The sequence below is a fragment of the Parasteatoda tepidariorum genome, chromosome 9 (genome assembly GCF_982258835.1).
Source record: "Parasteatoda tepidariorum strain Cologne lab strain chromosome 9, Ptep-v5.0, whole genome shotgun sequence".
NCBI lineage: Eukaryota > Metazoa > Arthropoda > Arachnida > Araneae > Theridiidae > Parasteatoda > Parasteatoda tepidariorum.
Genome location: NC_141763.1, coordinates 43,710,155 through 43,735,289, shown reverse-complemented (window position 1 = coordinate 43,735,289; position 25,135 = coordinate 43,710,155). Strand labels below are relative to the sequence as shown.

Genomic DNA, 25,135 nt, shown 5'->3' with positions numbered 1-25,135 from the left:
CAAGTTTACTAATTTAGCTGTTTATACCTGTGATAAGCTGGAGACATTATTGAACAAAAATTACTTATGCAACTACAACTGCTTTGCAATACATACAAAATCATCGTAGAGGACGAAAAATTCAAAATTGAGATTTTTATGAACTTGGCGTTTTGTATTGTGAATTACAGAGTGCGAAAAAAAATCACAAATAAATTTTACTCTATCAACTTTCTTCAATTTTAGCACTCAATTTAGCTCAAATTAGCAATAGTAAGAAAATTGTTCTGAAACCACTTTTCTCGAAATATACACTGTTAGAAGTTTCATTCTAAAATTATGGTAAAATCACTGACAGCATTCTGTCCATCCGATCAACTGTAAAATTTACGGTTGATAATAATGAATTCATATGGTCAATAATAAGAATTAATAATAAGTTTACGGTCAATAAAATAATAACGGTAAACAATAATTTTTACCTTTATGGTTTTGAAACCGTTTACAACTAGTATGGGTATAAATCCATGAATACAGAACTAAGCGATTTTTCAACAATTTACAACTAGCATGGTTTCAAAACCGAAAAAAAACGAAATTAACTGGACATAGGAGATAGGTTTTTCAGTAGGTAATGGCCGTTGGAGATTGCAGGACACTGGAAACTTTTCATCTGAAAGGAATGATTGTGCTGTCTGGGATTCGAACTCCAATTCTGTCGGTCATGAGACCGACAGATTAGCCCTATCGGTTATTATGCATTGTTAAACCGTATTAGAACATTGTTAAACCGTATAAAAACAGTTAGCAGATGATTTTTCTCATTGTTAACAGTTTGATTACCATCTTAATTATGGTTATTTGACGGTTTTGTTTAAATACGGTTAAATAACAATTAGATAAATTGTAATTTAACCATTTTTTCCGAGAAATTTCTAACAGCGTATCATGAAGCACTTACGTTGTTTTTTCAATTGCACGGCAGTGTGCATCATAAATAATAGTTTATTATAAATTAGATGCAAAGTATTTAATTGTTTGTATTTTTAATGGCAATGAAATTACAGATCCAAGCTCATACAAAAGTGGGACCTGGTATAACAACAGTATCTGAGGAAGCTACGCCGATTTGGGGTAAGTAAAGGAATTAATCATTGTAAACTATCAATAACAAGACTTAGAAAGAAAGGAAAATATTTATTCTTAATCACATCTTAAAGCATATATCCATAAAAAGAGGAGGGATGTAAAAAAAACATATTTCTTATTAAATTTTAAAAAAAATTAAAAAACATGAAATCTCATATTTACTTTATTAATTTTATTAGTTTCATGATACTTATTAAATCGATTATCTGAATTTACTGTAGTGTTAGTAGAGCTTTGCATTCTAAAAAATGTTTGTAAAACTGTGATAATTTTTAATAAATTTATTTGGGTACTTATTAGTTATTTAGTTTTAAGAATTATCACGGTGTTTTAACAATCATTTCTGCTACATATTATGCTCCTATTATAAAAAAAGATTTTTGTTAATGTTTATTCAAAGAAAGTATGTTTTTGTGGCTTATTTCGCAACTTAAAATATCGTTTGCACAATAAATTGACCTATTTTAGATAAGACATTCCTACCATTAAGATTGACACCTAGTACGTGAAGACCTGTTCATTCGAATATAAGTAATCTAAGGTGTTCATTTTTCTGGAACACTGAACTTACATTGAAGTTTCATCACGATTTTAATTTTCAATAAACATTTAAAAAAAAATCAAATATTAAATATTTTATGAAAACAAATATCTACTATATTTCTTTTAAAAAAAGTCAAAAGATAAATTTTAATTGCGTTAATTAGCATTTTTTTCTTGACCCTTCTTCTTATAATTAATAAATCATGTAGGACAGTAATGTTTTCCTAAACAACAGAAATACCAGGGGTCTTAATTAGTAACAATTTCAAAAATCATTTTGAAAAACAGAATTTTATGAAATATATTTCTCTCAGCAATGGAGATCGATTTCACGGGCGGCATCTGTTAATTTTGTTCTCATATTTTTGCCTTTTTATTGCTGCAAAACAATATCTTTAAAATATTATTTTGAATTTGGTATTTTAAATACACCATCTATTGGCGAAATTCGCAACTAATTTTAAAAATTAGAGATGATAGATTCTTTAGTTTCGTGAGCAATACGTATCAAACGATACACTTTATTTCCTATATTTGGTTGGTTTTTCAAATCATCTGTCATCTTCGGACCGGATTTAAAACATCACACAGGAATCATACAGCACCAAAACAGAACTATTCACTTATTTCGTAATTCATTAAATAAAAGTTGCTACAATTCAATTTTTTTTCTTCCTTAAAGCTCCTCCCCCACCTGATTCAAATGTGGAGCCAAAAGTGGTCTCATGCACAGCCAATAGATGATGTATTTAACATACACCATCTATTGGCGAAATTCGCAACTAATTTTAAAAATTAGGGAGAATAGATTACTTAGTTTCGTGAACAATACGTATCAAACGATGCAATTTATTTCCGATATTTGGTTTTTCAAATCATCTGTCATTTTCGGACCGGATTTAAAACATCACACAGGAATCATACAGCACCAAAACAGAACTATTTACTTATTTCGTAATTCATTAAATAAAAGTTGCTACAATTCAATTTTTTTCTTCTTAAAGCTCCTCCCCCACCTGATTCAAATGTTGCGCCAAAAGTGGTCTCACGCACAGCCAATACAATCAAGATAGAATTTACAAACAATTTTTTCTCCTCCATCAATGGAAGAATCATTGCTTATACATTGATTGTTGCCGAAGATGAGAGCAAAGACTCAAATGCTTTGCGCATGCCAACTTGGACAGATGTTCAACAATATCCGAAATGGCCCCCATATCAGGTAAGGAAACTGTATTTTAAATACCTAACCTATTTTAAACTAATGTTGATTAAATAAACTTGAATCGTCCTAATATAAAGAAAATGGTTGTCACATGATCGATTGAATTTCACCGCAACTGGGTGGCTGCAACTGACGTCATCGTATAGGTAAATCGTGGTGTTTGTTGATTCAGAAACCAATCAGGTTCGTCACTTAAAAGGTATCCAATTCAATCTGATTTAAATCACGTGGTTAAATCTAATCACTTCACTTCTTCTAGAGTTGCAAGCACCCTAAGGGTATAAATTTCCAATTTCTGTCAAAATTATCTGAAATAGTTATGTTTTGAATTTGTACTGGTGTTTCATTAGCTCCTACGTTTTTTTTTTTTAACTAAATTATTACAATGTTTGGTTTAACTATTTCGTTGTTACAAGTTCAACTTTCCTTATTAAGTCTCAAGTTTTAAAAGTTTGCGAACACAAATAACTATAAAGAATATCTCGATAAAATTACACAAAACTGAAGTCGTTAATTAAATGAGCTGAAAAAGTACATCATGTACATAATTAAACATGGTATGATTAAACTTCTGAAACATTTATTATAGGCTCTTTGTTATCTATTAAATTAAATGAAAATAAAAATAATGGAGAGGACGTAGCAAAGTACATTGTACGATCTATAACGTTTAAACTGTTGTGTTATTTGAGAACACGGCCTCGTTGTTTTGCTCATTAGGAACTAATTGCAAGCTCGTCCTAATATTTGGAAAATAGTACCAGTTTTAATTGTTACTATACTTTACTATAATTGTTACTATACTGTTACTAAACTTTAATATATATATATATATATATATATATATATATATATATATATATATATATATATATATATATATATATATATATATATATATATATATATATATATATATATATATATATATATATATATATATATATATATATATATATATATATATATATATATATATATTAATATTATATATATATATATATATATATATATATATATATATATATATATATATATATATATTATGTATATTAATATATATTAATATTATATATATTAATATTATATATATATATATATATATATATATATATATATATATATATATATATATATATATATATATATATATATATATATATATATATATATATATATATATATATATATAAATATATATATATATATATATATATATATATATATATATATATATATATATATATATATATATATATATATATATATATATATATATATATACACAAATTAACATGAAAAACATGAATAAAATAAAAATAAAAAACTAAATGGTAGAGAAACAAGAATGGTATAAGCAAATAGTCGTTGTCAAGACACATCTAATTGCCATAAATAATGCGATATTTCTGAATAAAGAATAATTATCCTAAGATAAAAATTATTCTTTATATGTGTCGATATCGCAAAAAACCTTATTTTGAAAAAAATCATGAAATAAAAGAAAAATGTAATAGGAAATCAAACTTACCGGCGTGAATTAAAACGCGGTTTAGGTTTAAAAGTACAATAATAAAACAGTTAACAAAAATCGCGAAGATGTAAAATATTGCTTATAGCTTGAATCGAATATAATAAAATTAAAAAAACATTTGATCGAAGAAGAAGAAAAAATGTTTAGGTAAAATATTAGTGCTGCCATCTATGAGAAACAATTAGTAAAAAGGTAATAAAATTGAAATAATAATAAAAATGTTTAACGGATTGAATAAATTAGCAGTCTTAAAAAAATAAAAAAATAAATAAATAAAAAAATATAAAAATAAAAATAAAAAATTTAAAAAAATTAAAAAAATCATTAATAGGGAAATTAATTTAAAAGTCAGTCTGTCAGGATAGAAAGCCGTTTATAGACTCATCCATCATTCATAATTTTACAGAATACACATATCCATCTTTCATAGGGTGACTTATTTAAAAATCAGAGCCTGCATACAGGAATAGAAAACCGTTTATAGGTTTTATTCTTCATTCATACAACCTTACATAATTTTAAAGTATACACGTATCACCTGCATTCATTTGGGGTGGTTCTTTATGAACCAGAGCCCATTCCACTTATACAAAAATAAAAAATAATTAAATAAATAAATAAATAAATAAATAAATAAACTGTTTATTATACTGGACAATTAAAATTAAATTAATTTTAAGAGGCTACAAATATTAAAAAGTAACTAAAAAATATTTAACTAATCCAGTATAAAAGGTCATACATCCAAACTATTCCGTCCAGTGGCTTTAGGAATAGTTTATCATAGTTAGTTCCTACCTTGAAAAAATCAGAGCTTATTCTTAAAACAGAAAAATTAAATAAAAATTAAAAATTAATGTACCAAGTTTTTTAAGATTTTTTTAAAATAGAAATTAAGAAATGAACTAGGAAAATGGCTATTAATTAAATCGTTTTTATATATATCAGTATCTAATAAAAACTCGTTATAGTTAGAATTATTCCTGTAAAATCTATGAATTTGATTGGCAATAATATTAGAAAAAACCTTATTGGCTAAGTTAGAGTTGAAATCTATGCATTTTTTAACTGGAAATTTAAATTCATTTCTTTTGTCAAAAAGTTTAAATGTAATATTTTTATCTGCATTAATATCAAGAGTCAAATCTAAAAAATTTGCTGAAGAATTACTATTATTTGTTTTATTAAGAATTAATTCATTTGGATAAATATGTTTTGCTAGAATATCGAAATCATTAAAATTAATAACTAATAGATCATCAATGAATCTGAGAAAGAGAGAATCAATTGGAAGATTAACATGTGATTTTACAAATCTATATTCTTGTAGAAAAAGAAAAATATTGCAGATGTTAGTACTAAAATTATTTCCCATGGGAATACCCTTAATTTGTTGAAAAAGGTGGTCATTGAAAAGAATATAATTGTTGTTAAGGTTAATATGTACTAGAAAGTTCCAGTTATCTTCATTAATAATATCACTGAGATTAAACATGCTATGAATTTGAAGAAGGTCATCATGAATTTTATTAGTTGGAAGGGAAGTATAGAGGTTTTCGAAATCAAAACAGTGAATTGAATCTACATTTTTTAAGGTTTTTAGTGTATTTAAAACCTGAATGCTATTTTTAATATTCCAATTTAAATAGTTATTATTTTTAGTAAGTTTATTAATTTTGTTATAAACTTTTTTAAGAATGTTCTCAAAGTAAATACCGATTTTTTTCATGTTACTATTAACGCCACTTGCAATAAACCTGAATTTGGTTGGAGTCTTATGGAATTTTGGATTGGCAAAAAGAAAAGGAAAATTGTTAATATTATTTGGTTTAATTTTAAGTCTTTTATAGATAGCATTAATTTTATTAATAATAATATCACTGTTGGTGTTAAGTTTTTTGTAGGTAATATTGCTATTAAGTTCATTGGAAAGAAGTTGTTTGTAAAAAAATTTTCAAATAATTGCAAAATTATTACTAGCTTTATCAACAGTGGTTACACAAAATTTATTTTGAATATTTTTAATATCTTGTCTTAAAACAGAGTTAAAAATTAAATCCTTTTGAAAAACTAATTTGTCCCTTTTAATATTGATTTTAAAATCTTTAATGATATTCTCTCTCCATTCAAAGAAACCTTCAATTGGGAAATTATGTTTGTAAGATAATTTTAAAATAAAATCATCGAGATTTTTAATAAAAATGGAAATAACTTTGTTTTTTGAAGTTGGAAAAGATGGTCTAAATTTTGAACCTAAAGACATAAATTTTTTAATATTATCGTTGTCAATAATATCTAAATCCCCTGTAATAACGTGTTTATGGAAGTTATCAAAAAAAGGAGTATCTTTAAAATCATCACAATTACATACATAGTTGAAATTATCTGTAGCTATATTCCTATAATTACAGATTAAATTTTTTAGACTCTTAGTGTATCTGAAAGTTGGTTTGCAATTAAGTTGGATAGGAAGAAGGTTTTTATTTTTACCTATAATGGCATTTATGTTAAGATTATTAAAAATTTTATTGGTAAAATCTAAAACAAAATAATCTGGTTTGGGTAAATCCTTGTGCTTATAATTATTCTTAAACCTATATCTAGCTAGATCTTCTACTAAGTTTAAAAAATTAGAAAAATATTGATTTGAATTAATTTTTACTTGATCTAACTTTAAAAAATTTAAAAGTTTGTTGTGAAAATTAAGTTTAACCCCTAGAATTTTAGTTTTAATAGATTTAATAGCATTGGGTTCATCATAACAATTAATGCAATCATTAACAAAATCTTTTAAGTTATATTTAATTTTATTTTTACTGTTACCTCTTTTTCCTCTATTATTATTATTGTAATTTTTAAAAAGTTTGAAAATATTATAAATACACTCATTATTATCAAAAGATTTAAAATTGAAGTTAGTATTTAGACCGTAAGGAAAAATAGATTCATTAATAATCATATATTTATTTTCAGCCTCAAGACGTTTTTTAGGGTTTTTTACGAAATCCAGAACCTCTATTGAAATATTTTTAAACCCGTGTTCAGAAAAATGTTTAATTTCAAGGCTATTGTTATTATTACAGTTAAACTTATTTGTTAAAGACCTATGTAAATTAATTCTTTTGTGAAGGGGTTGGGAGGTTTGTCCAATATATATAACATCACAAATTAAACATTTAATTTTGTAAATACAGTTGGTAGCCTTTCAAAGAGGGGAATTTAAAGAAGAATTAGCACTGACGAGCGATTTGCAGGTTAATCATCGATTATCCTTACATTTAAAATTATCATTGGAATTATTAGCAATTTGATTAAACTGAAGCAGGGTGCTAACCTGAATCAGCAGGGGACCAAAAAATTATATAAAAAAATATACAAAATTTGGAAGAAAAATATCTCTTTAACAAATAACCGCGTGCATAAGCAACAGGGGAAAATTTGTATCTAGGAGAAAGAAGCATAAAAACATAAAAAGAGTATTAATCGCGCAAATGCAGCAGAAATTATTACCCTAAATAAACACAAATTAACATGAAAAACATGAATAAAATAAAAATAAAAAACTAAATGGTAGAGAAACAAGAATGGTATAAGCAAATAGTCGTTGTCAAGACACATCTAATTGCCATAAATAATGCGATATTTCTGAATAAAGAATAATTATCCTAAGATAAAAATTATTCTTTATATGTGTCGATATCGCAAAAAACCTTATTTTGAAAAAAATCATGAAATAAAAGAAAAATGTAATAGGAAATCAAACTTACCGGCGTGAATTAAAACGCGGTTTAGGTTTAAAAGTACAATAATAAAACAGTTAACAAAAATCGCGAAGATGTAAAATATTGCTTATAGCTTGAATCGAATATAATAAAATTAAAAAAACATTTGATCGAAGAAGAAGAAAAAATGTTTAGGTAAAATATTAGTGCTGCCATCTATGAGAAACAATTAGTAAAAAGGTAATAAAATTGAAATAATAATAAAAATGTTTAACGGATTGAATAAATTAGCAGTCTTAAAAAAATAAAAAAATAAAAAAATAAATAAATAAAAAAATATAAAAATAAAAATAAAAAATTTAAAAAAATTAAAAAAATCATTAATAGGGAAATTAATTTAAAAGTCAGTCTGTCAGGATAGAAAGCCGTTTATAGACTCATCCATCATTCATAATTTTACAGAATACACATATCCATCTTTCATAGGGTGACTTATTTAAAAATCAGAGCCTGCATACAGGAATAGAAAACCGTTTATAGGTTTTATTCTTCATTCATACAACCTTACATAATTTTAAAGTATACACGTATCACCTGCATTCATTTGGGGTGGTTCTTTATGAACCAGAGCCCATTCCACTTATACAAAAATAAAAAATAATTAAATAAATAAATAAATAAATAAATAAATAAACTGTTTATTATACTGGACAATTAAAATTAAATTAATTTTAAGAGGCTACAAATATTAAAAAGTAACTAAAAAATATTTAACTAATCCAGTATAAAAGGTCATACATCCAAACTATTCCGTCCAGTGGCTTTAGGAATAGTTTATCATAGTTAGTTCCTACCTTGAAAAAATCAGAGCTTATGTATATATATATATATATATATATATATATATATATATATATATATATATATATATATATATATATATATATATATATATATATATATATATATAAAGCAGGCAATTTATGTTTCTCTTTTCTATTTTTATATTTTTTCTAAATAAACATCTATCTTCTAAAACTATTTATGATCAATTTTTAAAATTATCCAGTATAATATTACCTTGTGCACATCCATTTCGGGCCCATCCTTGGTAACTAACAAATCAAAACTCAGAATAACAAATCACTTCAGCAGTGCAGTAAGAACGACACTTTAAAACCCTTTTGTTACACTCAATTTGCGCTTTTGTTTTCATATTTTGTAATCTGGCAATCTTTCTGCGAAAACATTTTTAAATCATTCTTGAAAAATAACCGTCCATGTAAGTTGTTATGATTTTGCTACTCGCTTTATAGTCCCCCCTTTTTAATGTTTTTTCTTTTTATTTTATTTTTTCTTTTTATTTTATTTTATTATCTGTTTTTACATGTTATATTTACTTTTTATGATCTATTTTTATGTAGTTATTTTATAAAAAAATTTTTTGAGTGCTCCTCACACTATTGTATTAATATATTTTGCTTTGGCTTTATTGATACAATATCAGAAAGCACTCTGTTTTGCGGATATAATCGTGTGGGCTGAAGAAAAGATTATATCTTTTTTTTCCGGTTTTTAATTAACATTTCACTTTTTTTTTTTTTTTTTTTGAATAAAATGTTGTTTGTTATTTTTTTACTCAATATTTCCCACCCCCTTTTTTTCATATGTCTATAATTTTTCTTTGTTTTATTCTTCATTTTGAACTTATATATATATATATATTAAAGAATTAAAAATTACTTTTTTTAATTAATGTATTTTTTACGTTTGTCTTTTTGAAATTTTTTATTAATTTTCGAAGCTTTATTGTACGTTATGAATTGCGATTATTCCAAGACAACCGACACTACACCAATCGGTGGCTACTAAAGTTAAAAGTATTTGTGAGTAAGAGCTATTTCTTAAAAAAATTTCTCAAATGCACTCAAAGTTTAAAATAAAGTTTCCGGATCACAAAATTTTCACAGAAAAAGATTACGCCAGCACCACGTGCTTACTTTCCTCCAAGAAAATACAAAGGAAAGAAGCAACTTTATTTTCAGTCAAAAACCGCGTTAGCACTGTCAGCCGAAAAGACAAACATTTTTTTTCTTCACTTTGGAAACTACAACGACGTTATCTCACTTTCATGACGTCGCAAGAGTAACAGAATTTCATTTTCTGTCAACTCTCCAAGGTAATTGATTCGCTGGAGCTACGGAAGACCCTAGAATGCCTCAGAATTTTTTCTTTATTTTATTCTACTTTATCTTAGAGAGTGGGCAAAGGTCGGGTATTATTTCAGATAGATCATAGAGGTTTTTTTTTCCAGGTGCACGAACCGTACTATCCCTTCAACGATTCTCTGGTGGAAGATTTCGTGGTAGGTGCTGAGAACTGTAAAGGTGTCTTGGAAGGGTACTGTAATGGGCCCCTGAAGCCAGCTTCATCATATAGAATAAAAGTGAGGGCGTTTACTACTGACAGTGCATTTACGGATACAGTGTTTTCTTATCCTATTCAAACAGGTGAGTTGCATTTTTGCTTCTGCCTTTAAGGATTTTGTTTATCAGCTAGCATTAGTCGCAAATCTAATTTGTGTTATTATAATTTAGAACATTTTGTTTATTAATTATTAAATAATTAATATTGTAAAGCCAGCATCTTTAGACATTAAAATGCTTGGAATAGATTTTTTTCATCAATTTACGTTTAACGTAAATCAATTTTGAGTATATGGTATTATGACAATTTTAAATATTTTGTTTATTTGATGAGGGTAATACACTTTGAAAATTTTTAAACATTAAAATGGTACGCAGGATTTTTTTTTATAAAAGCGTGAAAATCATAAATAGATTTTGATTCAATGATATTATGACTATTTAAAATAATTTATTTATTTAATAATCAATAAATATTAATGAGTGACTAATTTTGAAAGTTTTAAAACATGAAAATGATTGGCATGATATTTTCTATCTATCTGCATTAATGAACTATCTAGTTTGAGATAATGATGTGATGTTTAATTAAGTTATTTGTTTACTAAATAATTAATATATTATGATCTGATACTAAATTGTTTAGACATTAAGATCAATAGACATTTTTTTATCAGTTTGCATCAAACAAAGTCAATGACATTATGACAATCTAAAATATTTTATTTATTAAATGATCAATAATTAATTAAGTATGGACCGCTTCGAAAGTTCTTGGACACAAGTCTTGAGGCACCATGACTACATGCTGACAAAGTTTACTACACTGTTAGAAATTCTGCAGTGCTATAAATCATAAAATAAGTTCAAATTAGCTGCATCCTTAATAAATTTAAGTCCGTAAAATTATGGAAAGATATTGCTTAGTTGATGTTAAATTAGCTACATCTTTGATGAGGAGCTAAGTTGAACTATATATTGCCGTAATTTTATTTAATAGATAAATAAAAACATATTGTTAATTAGAATAATTTATTTATTCATAAAGCTTCAAAGGCTACACTCTCAGAAAAATCAATTCAACTTTAAATTCTAGTATCGGTACATTGAATCATGATACAATGAAAAGTTTCCTCAACCTTAATAAGGTGTTTAAATGAACCGAGTTTTGATCTAGGTTGAGTCATTGTATCGTATAATCAAGTTCAAGAAGAATTATCTGCAAAAATGATTTTCGACAGAATTTAATTTCAGAGTTGAAACTTGGGGAATTGAAAGGGCAATATTTGCATATGAACTTAACACAGAGTTTTTTTTTCGGAACTCCAATTTGTTAGAAAGTTATTGCAGTTTTATGTGCATTTTTTTTTATTTTCTTTATCCCTTTTTATATTTACGTTGCATTTTGTTTCCCTACACAAAATGAATTAGACTTGGAAACTTGAAATTACAAAAGTATGCAGAAAAGCGCTCAGGGGATACGATAAAATAAAGAAAGTTAAGATTCGACAATTAGTTCAAGACTTATTAATTGTTATCAAGAATTATTAAAATAGCCTGTTTGGTCAATCTACAGTCCGTTGAAATGCAACTATGGTGATAAAATTTCACTTGCTTAAAGAGCCTTTTTTATTCCTGATCTTAACGCTGATTTTGTTTTGAAATTGCAATTTGTTCGAAAGTTTAAATGCTTGTTTGTGATTTTTTTCAGCTTTTTTGCTTTAAATATTGACTATTTATCCATTGTCGAAGACAATTTATTTTCCACGCTTGAGATTCTTTATTTTTTGTTTTATCTGCTCATTCTCGAGTAGATGTCAATCAAATTAGCAAAATATAGAGATTACGTGTTGCCAATTATAAATCCTAACATTTATTGTGAAATTTTTTTACTTAATAAAAAGACCTAAAAAAACTGCTCAATATTCTAATTGCTATAAATCTGTTAAATGAGTACGATTTCTTCTTATTTATCTCTAAATGTTAAGTCACCCAATTTGTATTCCTTTGTTTAAACTTCTTCTTTTCAAATTCAGATGCTTTTTTTTCAAATCCAGATAATCGTCGATTTCGTTATGAATGATTAACATAACGCTACATCAGAGATTTACATGATTTCATTACATTTAACATGTCTTATATAAAACTACAATAATTGTATATTTTGAAAACAAAATACTCTGTGTTCGTATAAAAAATAATAAATTTTACATACATTTGAGGGACATAAAACAATGATACAATGATATATGAGAAGCATTTACACGCTTTAATTGGCCTCCTAGTGCTTAAAAACTTTCTAAAGTTACTTTAAATCAAAAGTCCACATTTTATAAGAGCACATTAAAACTTTCAACTAGATTTTTCTTTGTATTCAAGTGAGGTTAACTTTGTTTTTTTTCTAACATTTTGGCCATCAGCCATTGACTTAGTGGAAACCTCCGTGAGTATAGTTTACAAAAAATTTTCTTACTCGTTAGTTCTTAAAATAGACACAACTACATTCAACGAAAGCGTTGTTTTGTATTATTTGTATGGGTTATTTGTTTCAACGCAATTTCCTTTTTTCTTGAAAATTATTAAATGCTATTTTTAACTGTTTGTGTTTATAAGCGTATTGTAATCTTTTTCAATATTATACAAAGCAATTTATATTGTTGTACTTATTGCAAATTGCATCTCACGTTGTCACTATTGTTTACACAAAAAATATTTCTTCAAATTAGTTTTATTTAATAATATACGAATTAATTTATCAGTTTTGATCTGTTCATGATTATATTTTCGGAAGAGATCAGAATGCATTCCTAATAACTGAACAATTAAAAAGTATTTGGATATAAAATATCTTTGTCTTGATTCATTTAAAGACAAAAGAAATATACACTATAAGAAATTCCTTATCGTAAAAAGTACCGGCAATTAGCGTGATGGTATTTTTTGCCGTAAAATCCATTTTTATCACAACATACTACCGAATAAAAAATCTGATTGCTGTAATTTTTACAGTAATAATTACCTTAAAATCACTGAATCACTGTATTTAACAAAGTGTTACTTTAAAAATTACGATAAAAAACGATTTTATGGATGATGCTCACAAAGTGCCGGAATTTTATATAGTAATTTGATCCAGGATTTTTTACAGTGTAGCTAAAAGGAAAAATAATTCACAAATTTTATTGTTTTGATGCCTTTTTCTAATTTGTAACCTAGACCTCTAAAAAAATTTATTCACCGAACTCTTTGTTTTGCTTTTTAATTTGATTCTTTGACCATTAAAATAATTATTTCACAAAACTTATAAATTTGCTTACACTTTCTAATTAAATTTCTACACAGTGAAATCCCAAAATTTTATTTCCCAAACTTAAAGTTTTGTATCCACTTTCCAATTAAATTTTATAGATATCTAGAAAAACCTTAATTTTCCAAACTTACAATTTTATCACTTTGTTCTAATTAGTTTCCCAAGTTATTGAAACAAAAAACTGTTTTCCAAATTTGTTTTTTTGCCACAGACAACTGTAAAAAAAGGATTATTTACCAAATTTATTGTTTTGCATTCCCTTTCTAGTCAGTTTTTTAGACAGCTAAATAGAAAAAAATTGTTTTTGCACTCTTATTTTTTATTTTTGTTTTTTATTTGTCTATACTTAGGTTGATTACATAAACTGCTGAAACATACATTTATTGAACAAACTTATTGTTTACTTTTCAACTTACTGTTATAACAATTAGTAGTTATTGCAAACTTATTATTATCAACAATTAGTATTTATTACAAACTTATTGTTATTTACCCTTTATTTTCTAACTACACGGAGGAAATAATTCTGGTAAAATTACCATACTGTTTGCTAATAACATTTCTGGTAAAAAAAAGAACATAATTCTGGTTAATGAGACCAAAATATACGATTTTTAAACCTCTCGTTAGGTAGCTTTTCCATTTCTATGGTATACCAAGACACATGATAACCGTATAATCATACGTGATATTTATAATTATATATAACCGCTATAACGGTTTACCAAAAATTTAAATTTTCAAAATTATAGTTCGTATTACCAAACATTTAGTTACCAAACATTAAAGAATACAAAACTGGAAACTAAATTCACTCAGATAAATGGTTTTTATGTCATGCTCTTAGATATCATGATATAATTACCAAATTATATAAGTGAAATTTTGCAACAATACAAATTACATTAATTATTAATGACATTAATAGTGATATGATCATAATATTGATATCTACATTCTCATAAATTAAAAAAATATTTTAAGAAAAAAATTGTCGGAAAATATTAATCGTATTTCACGGGGAAGAATTTCTAATAAAATTACCATACTGTATGGTAATGACATTCCTGTTTAAAAAAAAGCATAATTCCGGTCAATAAAAAAATTACGGTATCTAAACCATTAGTTTAGTAATTTTTCCGTTCATATGGTAGCGGCTTACCAGAAATCTGGTTTTTAAAATTATAGTTCTTATTACTACACATTTAGTAAAAAATATAAAACTGTAAAAAAAAATTAACCAAATAAATGGTTATTATGCCTTCCTTCCTCTAAAGTATCATTATAAAATTACCAAATTTTACCACATTTTCCAAATTTTATCACATGTTATAGAACCAAATTTTACCCAATTACCAAATTTTATCACATATTACGGAGCGAAATTTTACCACATTTACCAAATTTTATCACAGATTAAAGAACTATATTTTACAGTTAGTTTAACCTAAATCATAAACAAGGAGCTTCTGCAAAAGTTTCCCAGCTTTCTGGTGTTCACATAGAACCAAAAATACGGAACACTTGCCATATTCTCATAGTTTTGATCATACTTTTATTCTAAGTATAGATAGCAAACGTTGAATATATGTAGATGCTTTTATTAATTCTTATTACGAATGCGGTATTAAATGTGTTATCACCTACCTTCACCCATCTGTTCTAAATAGATAATCTGTACATATTTAACCAACAACATCTCAACAGGGAACATAGTTATTGCAAAACTTTTTTTATAACGAGGACATTTGTCTTTCTTTATAGCAAGATTAAATGTTTGTTGATTTATCCGTTGTTTTAGATTTAAGATAAATTTGTTTACTTGATTGTATATTGGTAAAACGTAACCTGAAGAAAGCGGTTTCTTATCTGAATTTTATGCAACTCTCAATTCATTCATTTCATCAACTTTCAATTCAACTTTTTTTAAATCTGTGTTTATTTACAGTATATACACTTAATGTATATTATTTCAACGGTAAAATGTTGTCGGATAAGGATTTTCTTTTCTATATATACACCATAACCATGATTCACTTTTTTTCTTTGTACCGTTTTTATTTCCCAATTTTTTTTTAATTATATCGAAATATCTGATTTTCTTTATTTGCAACTTGTAATTCCTCAATGTTTTTACTTATTTGTTTGTTTACGATAGTTTGAAATTATTGTTAGATATATGTGGTTTAATTTTATGCAGTATTTCCCAGAAGCGAGGTTCGTTATAGATTGTTTTCGGATAATTAAATAATGTATACGTTATAAACTTTAAAAAAAAAACTGCGCAAACAATTAATATTTTACCAGGAGCCCTCCTCATACACGGAGAGAAAAAAATCTGGTAAAATTAACGTACTGTATGGGAATGTTATTTTCTGGAAAAGAAAAACATATTTCTGATAATAATACCAAATTATATGGTATTTATAATCCAGTCATTTGTTAATTTTTCGTTAATATAGTAATGGTTTACCAGAAATTCTGATTTTTAAATTATAACTCTCGTTACCAAACATTTAGTAAAAAATGCAAAACTGAAAAGTAAATTTAACCGAATATATGGTTTTTATCCCGCACTCAGAGAAATCATGATAAAATTATCAAATTTTGCCTCATTTATTAAACTTTATATTGCATATTATGGCATTATGTTTTCCGAACAATTTAGCCAAATCATAACCAAATTTACCAATCTTTTTGGTGTTTCCATAGAGCCAGAAACTCGGTAAATTTAACCATATCCTGGTTCCTATACTTTTTATACTTAAAATTAATTAAAGTTGCTATTCACAATAATTTTATATGGAATTCAGAAATGGCTATTTCTGTTTCAGAGGCAGACAATCGGACGCTGTTGGCCGGCATCCTTGTCCCCCTGGTGCTGCTAGTATTGGTTGTTGGCGTGGCCCTCTTCTGGAAACGAAGGCGGCTTGTCCCCTTCGCTAAAAAGACCAAACATGGCAAGGCGGACACTATGTCTGTTGCGGACAGCGAAGTGGTCACTAAGTAAGTTATCAATTTCGATTTGCTCAGGGATGGTGTAAATCATAGGTTCCCAAAGTGGTCCAGGTGCACCCCCAGGGGTCCGTAGGAGACCACACGGGGGTCCACGTAGACGTGAAAAGAAAACAGGGGTTCACAAGTTGCAAATGGGGGTCCACGAAAATTTTTCTGGTTTTCATAATAAAGAACAAAACTTTTGGCTTGGATTTACCTTAAAAACTTTGAAGTCGGACACTAAAGGCGAATCGATAGTCCTGAGTGATTTTTTTTACAGAAAAATCTATTCCATTTACAAATATAATTTCGGTGGCAGCAGATGGAGCTCCTGCCATGTTCGGGTGACATCGTGGGTTTATAAGCTATCTTAAAAGAATAATACCAGGACTAATTGCAATTCACTGTGTCATCCACCGACAACACCTTGTAGCGAAAAACTTGAGTAATAGATTGCCCCAATCGCCTCAATTTATGATTAACGCAGTTAATAAAATAAGAAGCAATGTTTTGAATACCCGTTTATTTGCACTATTGTGCGATGAAAATGATGAAGATTTCCAACGACTACTCTTGCATACTGAAGTACGCTGGTTGTCGAAAGGTGCATGCTTATCGAGATTTTATTCACTCTTCGAATCAGTGATAGAGTGTCTGGAAACTGAAACACCATATTTAAAAAAAAATCTGTTCAAATATAAAGCGGATATTGCGTACTTAACAGATTTATTCATAAAATTCAATGACGTTAACTTGCAGTTACAAGTGGACAGCCTTAATTTAATAAAAACAAAGGGGGTAATTTCGGCTTTTCTTGGTAAATTGAAATTAGCACCAACGAGGAACTAACTGAAGGTGGAATTTAAAAAAGGCTATCAAACATTTTGGCTGCAGGCAGAAATCCCCGAAAAATATCCTGAGCTATGGGAAATTGCGAGAAAATTTTTGATAGCGTTTCCCTCGTCATATCTTGTCGAAAGAAGTTTCAGTGCCGTTACCAACCTGCTGTTAACAAAAAAATAGCAGATTGAACATCACAGAATGGGGAGATTTGAGATTACTTCTTACAAAACTGAAGCCAAATATTGATAATTTGCTGTCAATTCACCAAGTGCATCAGTCTCATTAAAAGTATGACTATTTTTTATTGTTGATTTACATTTCTGAGTTCATTGTTGATTTTTTGTAATAATAAATGTTTATAATTTTGTATAACCACAAGTATTATTTTAATAAATAGGACACAAGAAAATGTGCTACTTTTTCTCCCTTCTTAGCACCCCCAATTTAGGGCGATATTTTTAGGAGTTTTGGGAATACAGTAGAAATGTAGCAGCAGGGGGTCTACCGAAAATAGTAAAACTTTGAAAGTGGTCCACGAGAAAAAAAAGTTTGGGAACCTCTGGTGTAAATCCTATAGTTTGTTTTAATCCTATGCAATGTGAAGCTATGCTATGCTAAATCAAATTACGGTAAAAAAGTATCGATATTTTTAATGTAAAATCTGTTTTTACCTGAACATATTATGGAACAAAAATATTGTATACCGTAATTTTTACAGTAATAATTACAGTAAAATAACTGAATCACTCTAATTAAATAAATATAAATGTAAAAATTTCGGTAAAAATGGATTTTGCGGTAAAAATTGTTTCACGGATTGTGCTTGTACTTTTTTATCGTAATTTAAAATTTTATCCAGAATTTTTCACAGCGCGAGTGTTAAACACTTAAACTTTTAATTTTAACAGAGTAAAAATTTTAATTTAAATAGTCAAACGAGCTAAGGGGTGAACATACATTTCATTTACATAAACGAAATATCAAACGAAATATAATCTGCGAAGCTCGTAATCGAAACAAGCATCCGACCTTGTTTTAAAATTAAAAAAGCAGAATATATGAAAGATTTTCAATCACAAATATCTAATGTAAGTCAATTTTTTGTCACCTTTTTGTTCCTTTACCAGCACTGATACTTGACTTCAATAAAATTTGTGGTGTGTTTTGGCAATGATGACTTATAAACGAAATCTTTTATAAGTCTTCTTAAAAAGAAATTGCGTATCACTCAACAAGATTAAAAACAAAAAGCGCTCGACAATGTAAAAAATGTAAAACATGTGGGAAAACCCCTTGCCTTTTCATAGATGACGGTTGACATGGTCTGTAACTACTCTCCCCACAACAGGATTAAAACACGAGGATACATGATTAATACACGAAGATTACATGATTAATACATAAGATACATGATAAAACATAAAGATAGTGACATTGTTGTTGTTCTCGTAGGCCAATAAGGCAAGGGGTGTGATTGTTCTTGTTTTACAGTGGCGCCATTTATGGCCAAGAATTCGACTTCTGTCACACCCGTTTATAGGGCGGACCCATTCATTCATCCACAGGTAGTAATTTTAACCTAAACCAGAGAATGATCAGTCCCCAATTCACTACCCCAGAAGTATAATTTGTTATGGGAGCATGGAGGACTTTGTGACCCGACAGATTTAACGTGCATTAGTCACCATTTACTACAGGGAGTCTATCGACTGGCTGGATTCAATCTCCCGTTCTCACGAACGAGAGTCCAGCGCCCTGCCAACCACGCCATCCCGGCCAATACATGAAGATAGTGACACAGGAATAATGCATGAAAATAGTAACGTATAATGCATACATGAAGATAGTGATATATGATTAATACATGAAGATAGTGATATAATATTAATACATGAAGATAGCGCTGCATGATTAATAGTGATAGCGGGAAGATAGTGATAGCGTCATGTATGGACCAAATCCCGTCAATACCACATTGAATGCTGAATCGGTTAATAAAATTTTGATTTATTACAAAAAAATATCAGCCCTATTCTTTTGAAGACTCCGTAATTTATTTCTGTCTGAATATCAAAATAATTTCTAAACAAATTTTCTAGTTTAAATTTGAAACGATTTGAAAATGTAAATATAAAATAATTACTTTACATTTTTTAATAATACTACTTTTTTATTTACTTTTATTTTCAGCCGTCCCGTGAAATTGAAAGATTTTGCCGATCATTACAGAATTATGTCTGCTGATTCAGATTTCCGCTTTTCTGAAGAGTTCGAACTTCTAAAGAACATTGGTCGTGATAAACCATGCAACGCAGCAGATCTCCCAGTAAATCGTCCGAAGAATCGATTCACAAACATATTACCTTACGATCACTCTAGAATAAAATTGATGCCAACGGATGATGAAGAAGGAACAGATTACATTAACGCCAACTACATTCCAGTAAGTTTTGATTCTTTCTCTTATGTATAGAAAATAGAAAATCTTTTAATGGGAAAAAGTAAAGGTCTTCATCGGGACACATCCTTTACTATAAATAAATGCGATATTTCCAAATAAAGAATAATTATCCTAAGATAAAAATTATTCTTTTGAAAAAATCAGTTTAAAAACATTAATGAATATGAGAAATTTTGTTTTAATTTGAATTGAAATATCATTTTATATTTGAAAGACTTTGGGGAAATTTATATAAAAATGATCCAACGGTGAAGTTTTTACACCAACTTTTTCTTAGGATTATTTTGCGACAAATACTTTACAAGAATCAGAAATTTCCCTTCATTGAAGGTCGCAATAAAATTTCAGTCGTTCTATCCTGCAGTACAACTGAACTTAATAGAGCTTTACACGAATTTTGATTTATGGATATATAATCATAATATGTCTGAATCATCACAGTTGTGTCTAAATATATAATGATGATATTTTGAACATATAGATAGTGACAAGCCACAGCTTTTGCAAAGGTGACATTTTTACGTTTGAGTATTTTCCAGGGTTGTTTCCAGATAATTCAAAAGTTTCTCTAATTACAACGAGATAACAATATGTGAATAAGAATTTCTCTGCCTATATAGAAATCGCAGTGTTTTTTTTTTTTTTTTGAAGAACTAAAAACAGTCCTTTGAACTATTTTAAAATGAGGCTTATCATTCTATTGCTCCAAGCGTTTCAAATGCAGATTGTTAATTTTGGCTCGATAAATTATAGTTTTATAACTTACATGTGGCTGTAAGATTCGCAAGTTTCGACTATGTGGTTTTAATAGAAACCTAACTAATTAAAAGTAACATAAAAAAGCAAAAATAAAAAGGAGATAGAAACAGAAAAAAAGTCTTTCAAAAAAATTAATTTGAATATGCTTTTAAAGTTAAAAAACACACACACACATATTAAATTTTTAACAATCAGTTTGAAATTCATTAAACTTTTCTGCGAGAATCCTAACTATTCAAAATGAATTACAAACAAATGTAAAAAAAAATCCTACAGAAAATCTTGAAAATATGCCTTATATTTTTTTCTTTTCTTTACAACAATTAAACATCAAAAAATATAAAAATTAGCATTTACAAATTTTGTTAACAATAATAACTTTATTTGTATGAAAAATACATCCAGTCCATAAGCAATATGTCCCTATACCTATATACTAAACCATAATTATCTCTTATTAAGTTTGAGAAATGTGGCAATCAGAATACCGAAAAGACATTCCAGAAAAATCTATGACACTTCATGACTTAAAATAGAAACTCTTCACTTGAGGCTTTGACAACTTTATAAGTTAAATTCCGACGTAAATTTAGATTTGCTTGAGGCAATGCGGAGTCGGCTTTATTAATATGAACGGGAAATGGTAATGTTTTTTTGTCGTCGTTTAATAAAATTATCATGCAGTTTGGTAGCCATTTAATTAATATATTACCATCTGTTTAATTCAGAAGTATTCGCGGAACTCTTTTAGATGTATAAATGTTGTTGTTTTATTCATTGAAATAAGGACTAATAAATGCTATTACGAATTTCATCGATGCTTAGTTTATTAAATTAATATTAAATTATGATATTAGGAATTTTGCTTGGTATTAAATTATGATAAATGATATTTACTTTTCAACTGCATTATCAAATGAAGTGAATATCTTAATCATTTAATCTTATAATTATTTACCTTAAAATACTTTTAAACAAAACTAAATAACGATTACAGTATAATAATAATATCGATAATATATAAGTACATGCAATGCGTTAAAGATAAAAAAAAACACATTATACTTTTGATCTATTGATGAGGTTTTCATAACATATTTTATATTATTGTTCAACGTGTTATATTATGGTTTAACACGCAATCATAATGATTCGGGGATCTAAAGGTTGAAACTCTAAGCCTTTTAATAATCATTTTAGTTTTTGCTTATTTTATCTCACCTCTGAAACTATTTAATTTTTTTCCAAATTAAAATTAAGAAATTTAAAATTTGTGCGAAATCAGTCAAATCGCACTAATACAATAATTTAATATAATAATTTAATGTAATAATGAATGAATATTGATGATAATATAATAATGAATAATTCAATAATACGAATTTTTTTGCAATAATATTTCTCATTGCTCAGTTAAAACACTTCTTCTTAATTCAATGTTTGTACCGTTATTTACAGAATAAATTCCCATGCTACCTATATTACAAAAGAGATTCAATGTTTGTACCATTATTTACAGAATAAAGTCCCATGTGACTTATATTAAAAAAGAGATTCAATGTTTGTGCGTTGCTTACAGAATAAATTCCCTTGTGACTTATGTTAAAAAAGAGATTCAGTGTTTGTACATTGCTTACAGAATAAATTCCCATGCGACTTACATTACAAAAGAGATTCAATGTTTGTGCGTTGCTTACAGAATAAATTCCTTTGTGACTTATATTACAAAAGATATTCGGTGTTTGTATGTTGCTTACAGAATAAGTTCCCTTGTGGCTTATGTTAAAAAAGAGATTCAGTGTTTGAACGTTGCTTACAGGATAATTTCCATTGGGACTTATATTACAAAAGAGATTCAATGTTTGTGCGTTGCTTAAAGAATAAATTCCCTTGTGACTTACATCAAAAAAGAGATTCGGTATTTGTACTCGTACGTTGCTTAAAGAATAAATTCCCTTGTGACTTATATTACGAAAGAGATTCAGTGTTTGTTCGTTGCTTACAGGATAAATTCCCAAGTGACTTATATTAAAAAAGCATACAAATTGAATCCTATAATAAAATTCCTAAGATTGTAAAATAAAGAAAAATTAACGTATGGTTTACTTTTCTAGTGGTTTTACGTTTCAGTTACAACATTTCGAAAAGTTAGTCATTTGTTTTATTGTTCATACGAATACTCTGTCGAATACACTAAAGAAGTAGTAGTGAGAATTAAAGATAATGACTAAAATGTAGTAAAATAAGGGATTGAATTCAATTAAGGATTGAGTCTCCTACTTTATATCTAAACTATTAAAACTACGTGAACTTTAACATGAAGTAGCCTTGCTTAAATTAAAACCATCACTATCATGTAAGATCATCTCTTTATCTTCTAAACAATATATTTTTCGAAACATTTCATACGAATCAAAGCCGTAATGTAAAAAGTTGTTTCTTATGAGTTAGTATGATTTTAATCTATGCTATTAAAGTTACTTAAAACTTTAACGTAAAGCTATATTTAACTTGATACCTCCCTCATCATATAACAAGCAGCACCATCTCATTGCTTTGAAAACATTCGAAACACATAACTAAAATTGCATTGGGAAAAGGTATCACACATGTTTGACCAATTGCAATCCATACCATTAAAGCTGCAAAAAAACTTTGACATAAATAGTTTTCCTTAATTTGATACCTTCATCATGTGAGATGCATCATGTAAGAAACTACTTAAAACTTTAACGTAAAATAGCTTTACTTAATTTGATACCTTCATCATCATGTAAGATACATCACGAAGAAGCTATAAAAAGCCTTAACGTTAAGTGGTATCAAGTTAAGTAGCTTTACTTAACTTGATACCTTCATCATGTAACATGCATTCCCATCTCATTGTTATGCAACACCATCTCATTGTCAACATTTGAAGCACTTAACTGAAATCGTATTGGTATAAGCTATCACATACGTGTTAGGCTAATTGCAATCTACACCATTAAAGCTGCAAGACACCTTTACGTAAACAGCTTTACTTAACTTGATACCTTCATCCTCATATAACATGCAGCACCATCTCTTTGTTGTGTAAACATTCGAAGCACTTAACTGAAATTGTATTTATGAAAAGTTATAGCATACATTTTTGACCAACTGTAATCTACACTATTAAAGCTACATAAAACTATATTGTAAAGTTACCTTACCTAACTGAATTTTAAAAGCTGCAAAGCTGCATGAAACTTTTTAAATTTTTTCTTCAAAATCTGGCTTTTTTATTTTTACAGGGTTACAACTCCCCTAGAGAATTCATCGTGACTCAAGGACCCCTACACAGCACTCGTGACGACCTCTGGAGAATGATATGGGAGCAAAATTGCAGAGCTATTGTTATGCTTACTCGTTGCATAGAAAAGGGCAGAGAAAAGTGTGATCATTACTGGCCGTTTGATATGCAGCCTGTATATTACGGAGATATCCAAGTCATTCTCCTTAATGAGTCACAATATAGTCACTGGACCATATCTGAGTTCAAAGTTTCCAGGGTAAGAATCGTAACCATTTCTAGATTTTGAAAAAAAGCATTTGTGTACTGTTCGGCGTTTTTCTCTGCATAAATTCGGTGTGATTAGTAGTGGTTTGTGAGTACCATGGACTAATATAGAGGATATCTATGGTGAGTACAAAAGTACACTGCGAGTACAGTGTGGTCAATGATAAAACCTTTTTTAACATAGAGAATGGTTAAAAGATAGTTCAAAACCGCCCAGAGGATGAGGATGAACCGGACAGGGAAATAAGGATTGACTGATTTATGTCCACTTGTAATGTAGGAAGCACTGATTTTCAAGTTTATTGTGTAGCATTTTATTGGTCGTTTAAATTCAAACGTGAATCGGAACCTTTTGGCATTTGTTCTCGACCTAGGGCTGAGTACATGAAATTTTTCCCTGATTATTAATATTAGTTTTCATTTCTAAATACAAATTAGTTTAGTGATTTCACGCTTTACATGACCGTCCATTGAGGCAACGAAAAAGAAGATATGAATTCGCAGTTTATGGCGACTTCGAATCTAAGTAGCCTTATATATCGCTTGTTTTCGTGGTATATCATAATACATCACATTAGAATAAAATTCCTTGCTTTCAGCCTTTTAAGTTACGCAAAGAACTGTTCAATCCTGCTGATTCGATCAA

General features: G+C 27.9%; 1 protein-coding gene across 3 annotated transcripts in view; it reads left to right on the top strand.

Moving 5' to 3' along the window:
* The window catches only part of LOC107439574 (tyrosine-protein phosphatase 10D), a 141,293-nt gene that overhangs the window by 99,566 nt on the left and 16,592 nt on the right, over nucleotides 1-25,135 (top strand). For all 3 annotated transcript variants that reach the window (XR_015429197.1, XR_015429196.1, XM_087151692.1), the window contains exons 17-22: nucleotides 1,047-1,113; nucleotides 2,676-2,893; nucleotides 10,467-10,662; nucleotides 16,723-16,894; nucleotides 19,919-20,171; nucleotides 24,224-24,481. Coding sequence is in view for 1 of the 3 variants with exons in the window: in XM_087151692.1 (XP_087007818.1) it covers nucleotides 1,047-1,113; nucleotides 2,676-2,893; nucleotides 10,467-10,662; nucleotides 16,723-16,894; nucleotides 19,919-20,171; nucleotides 24,224-24,481 (1,164 nt within the window). In the remaining 2 variants the exon portion in view is untranslated. The remainder of the gene's footprint in view (nucleotides 1-1,046; nucleotides 1,114-2,675; nucleotides 2,894-10,466; nucleotides 10,663-16,722; nucleotides 16,895-19,918; nucleotides 20,172-24,223; nucleotides 24,482-25,135) is intronic.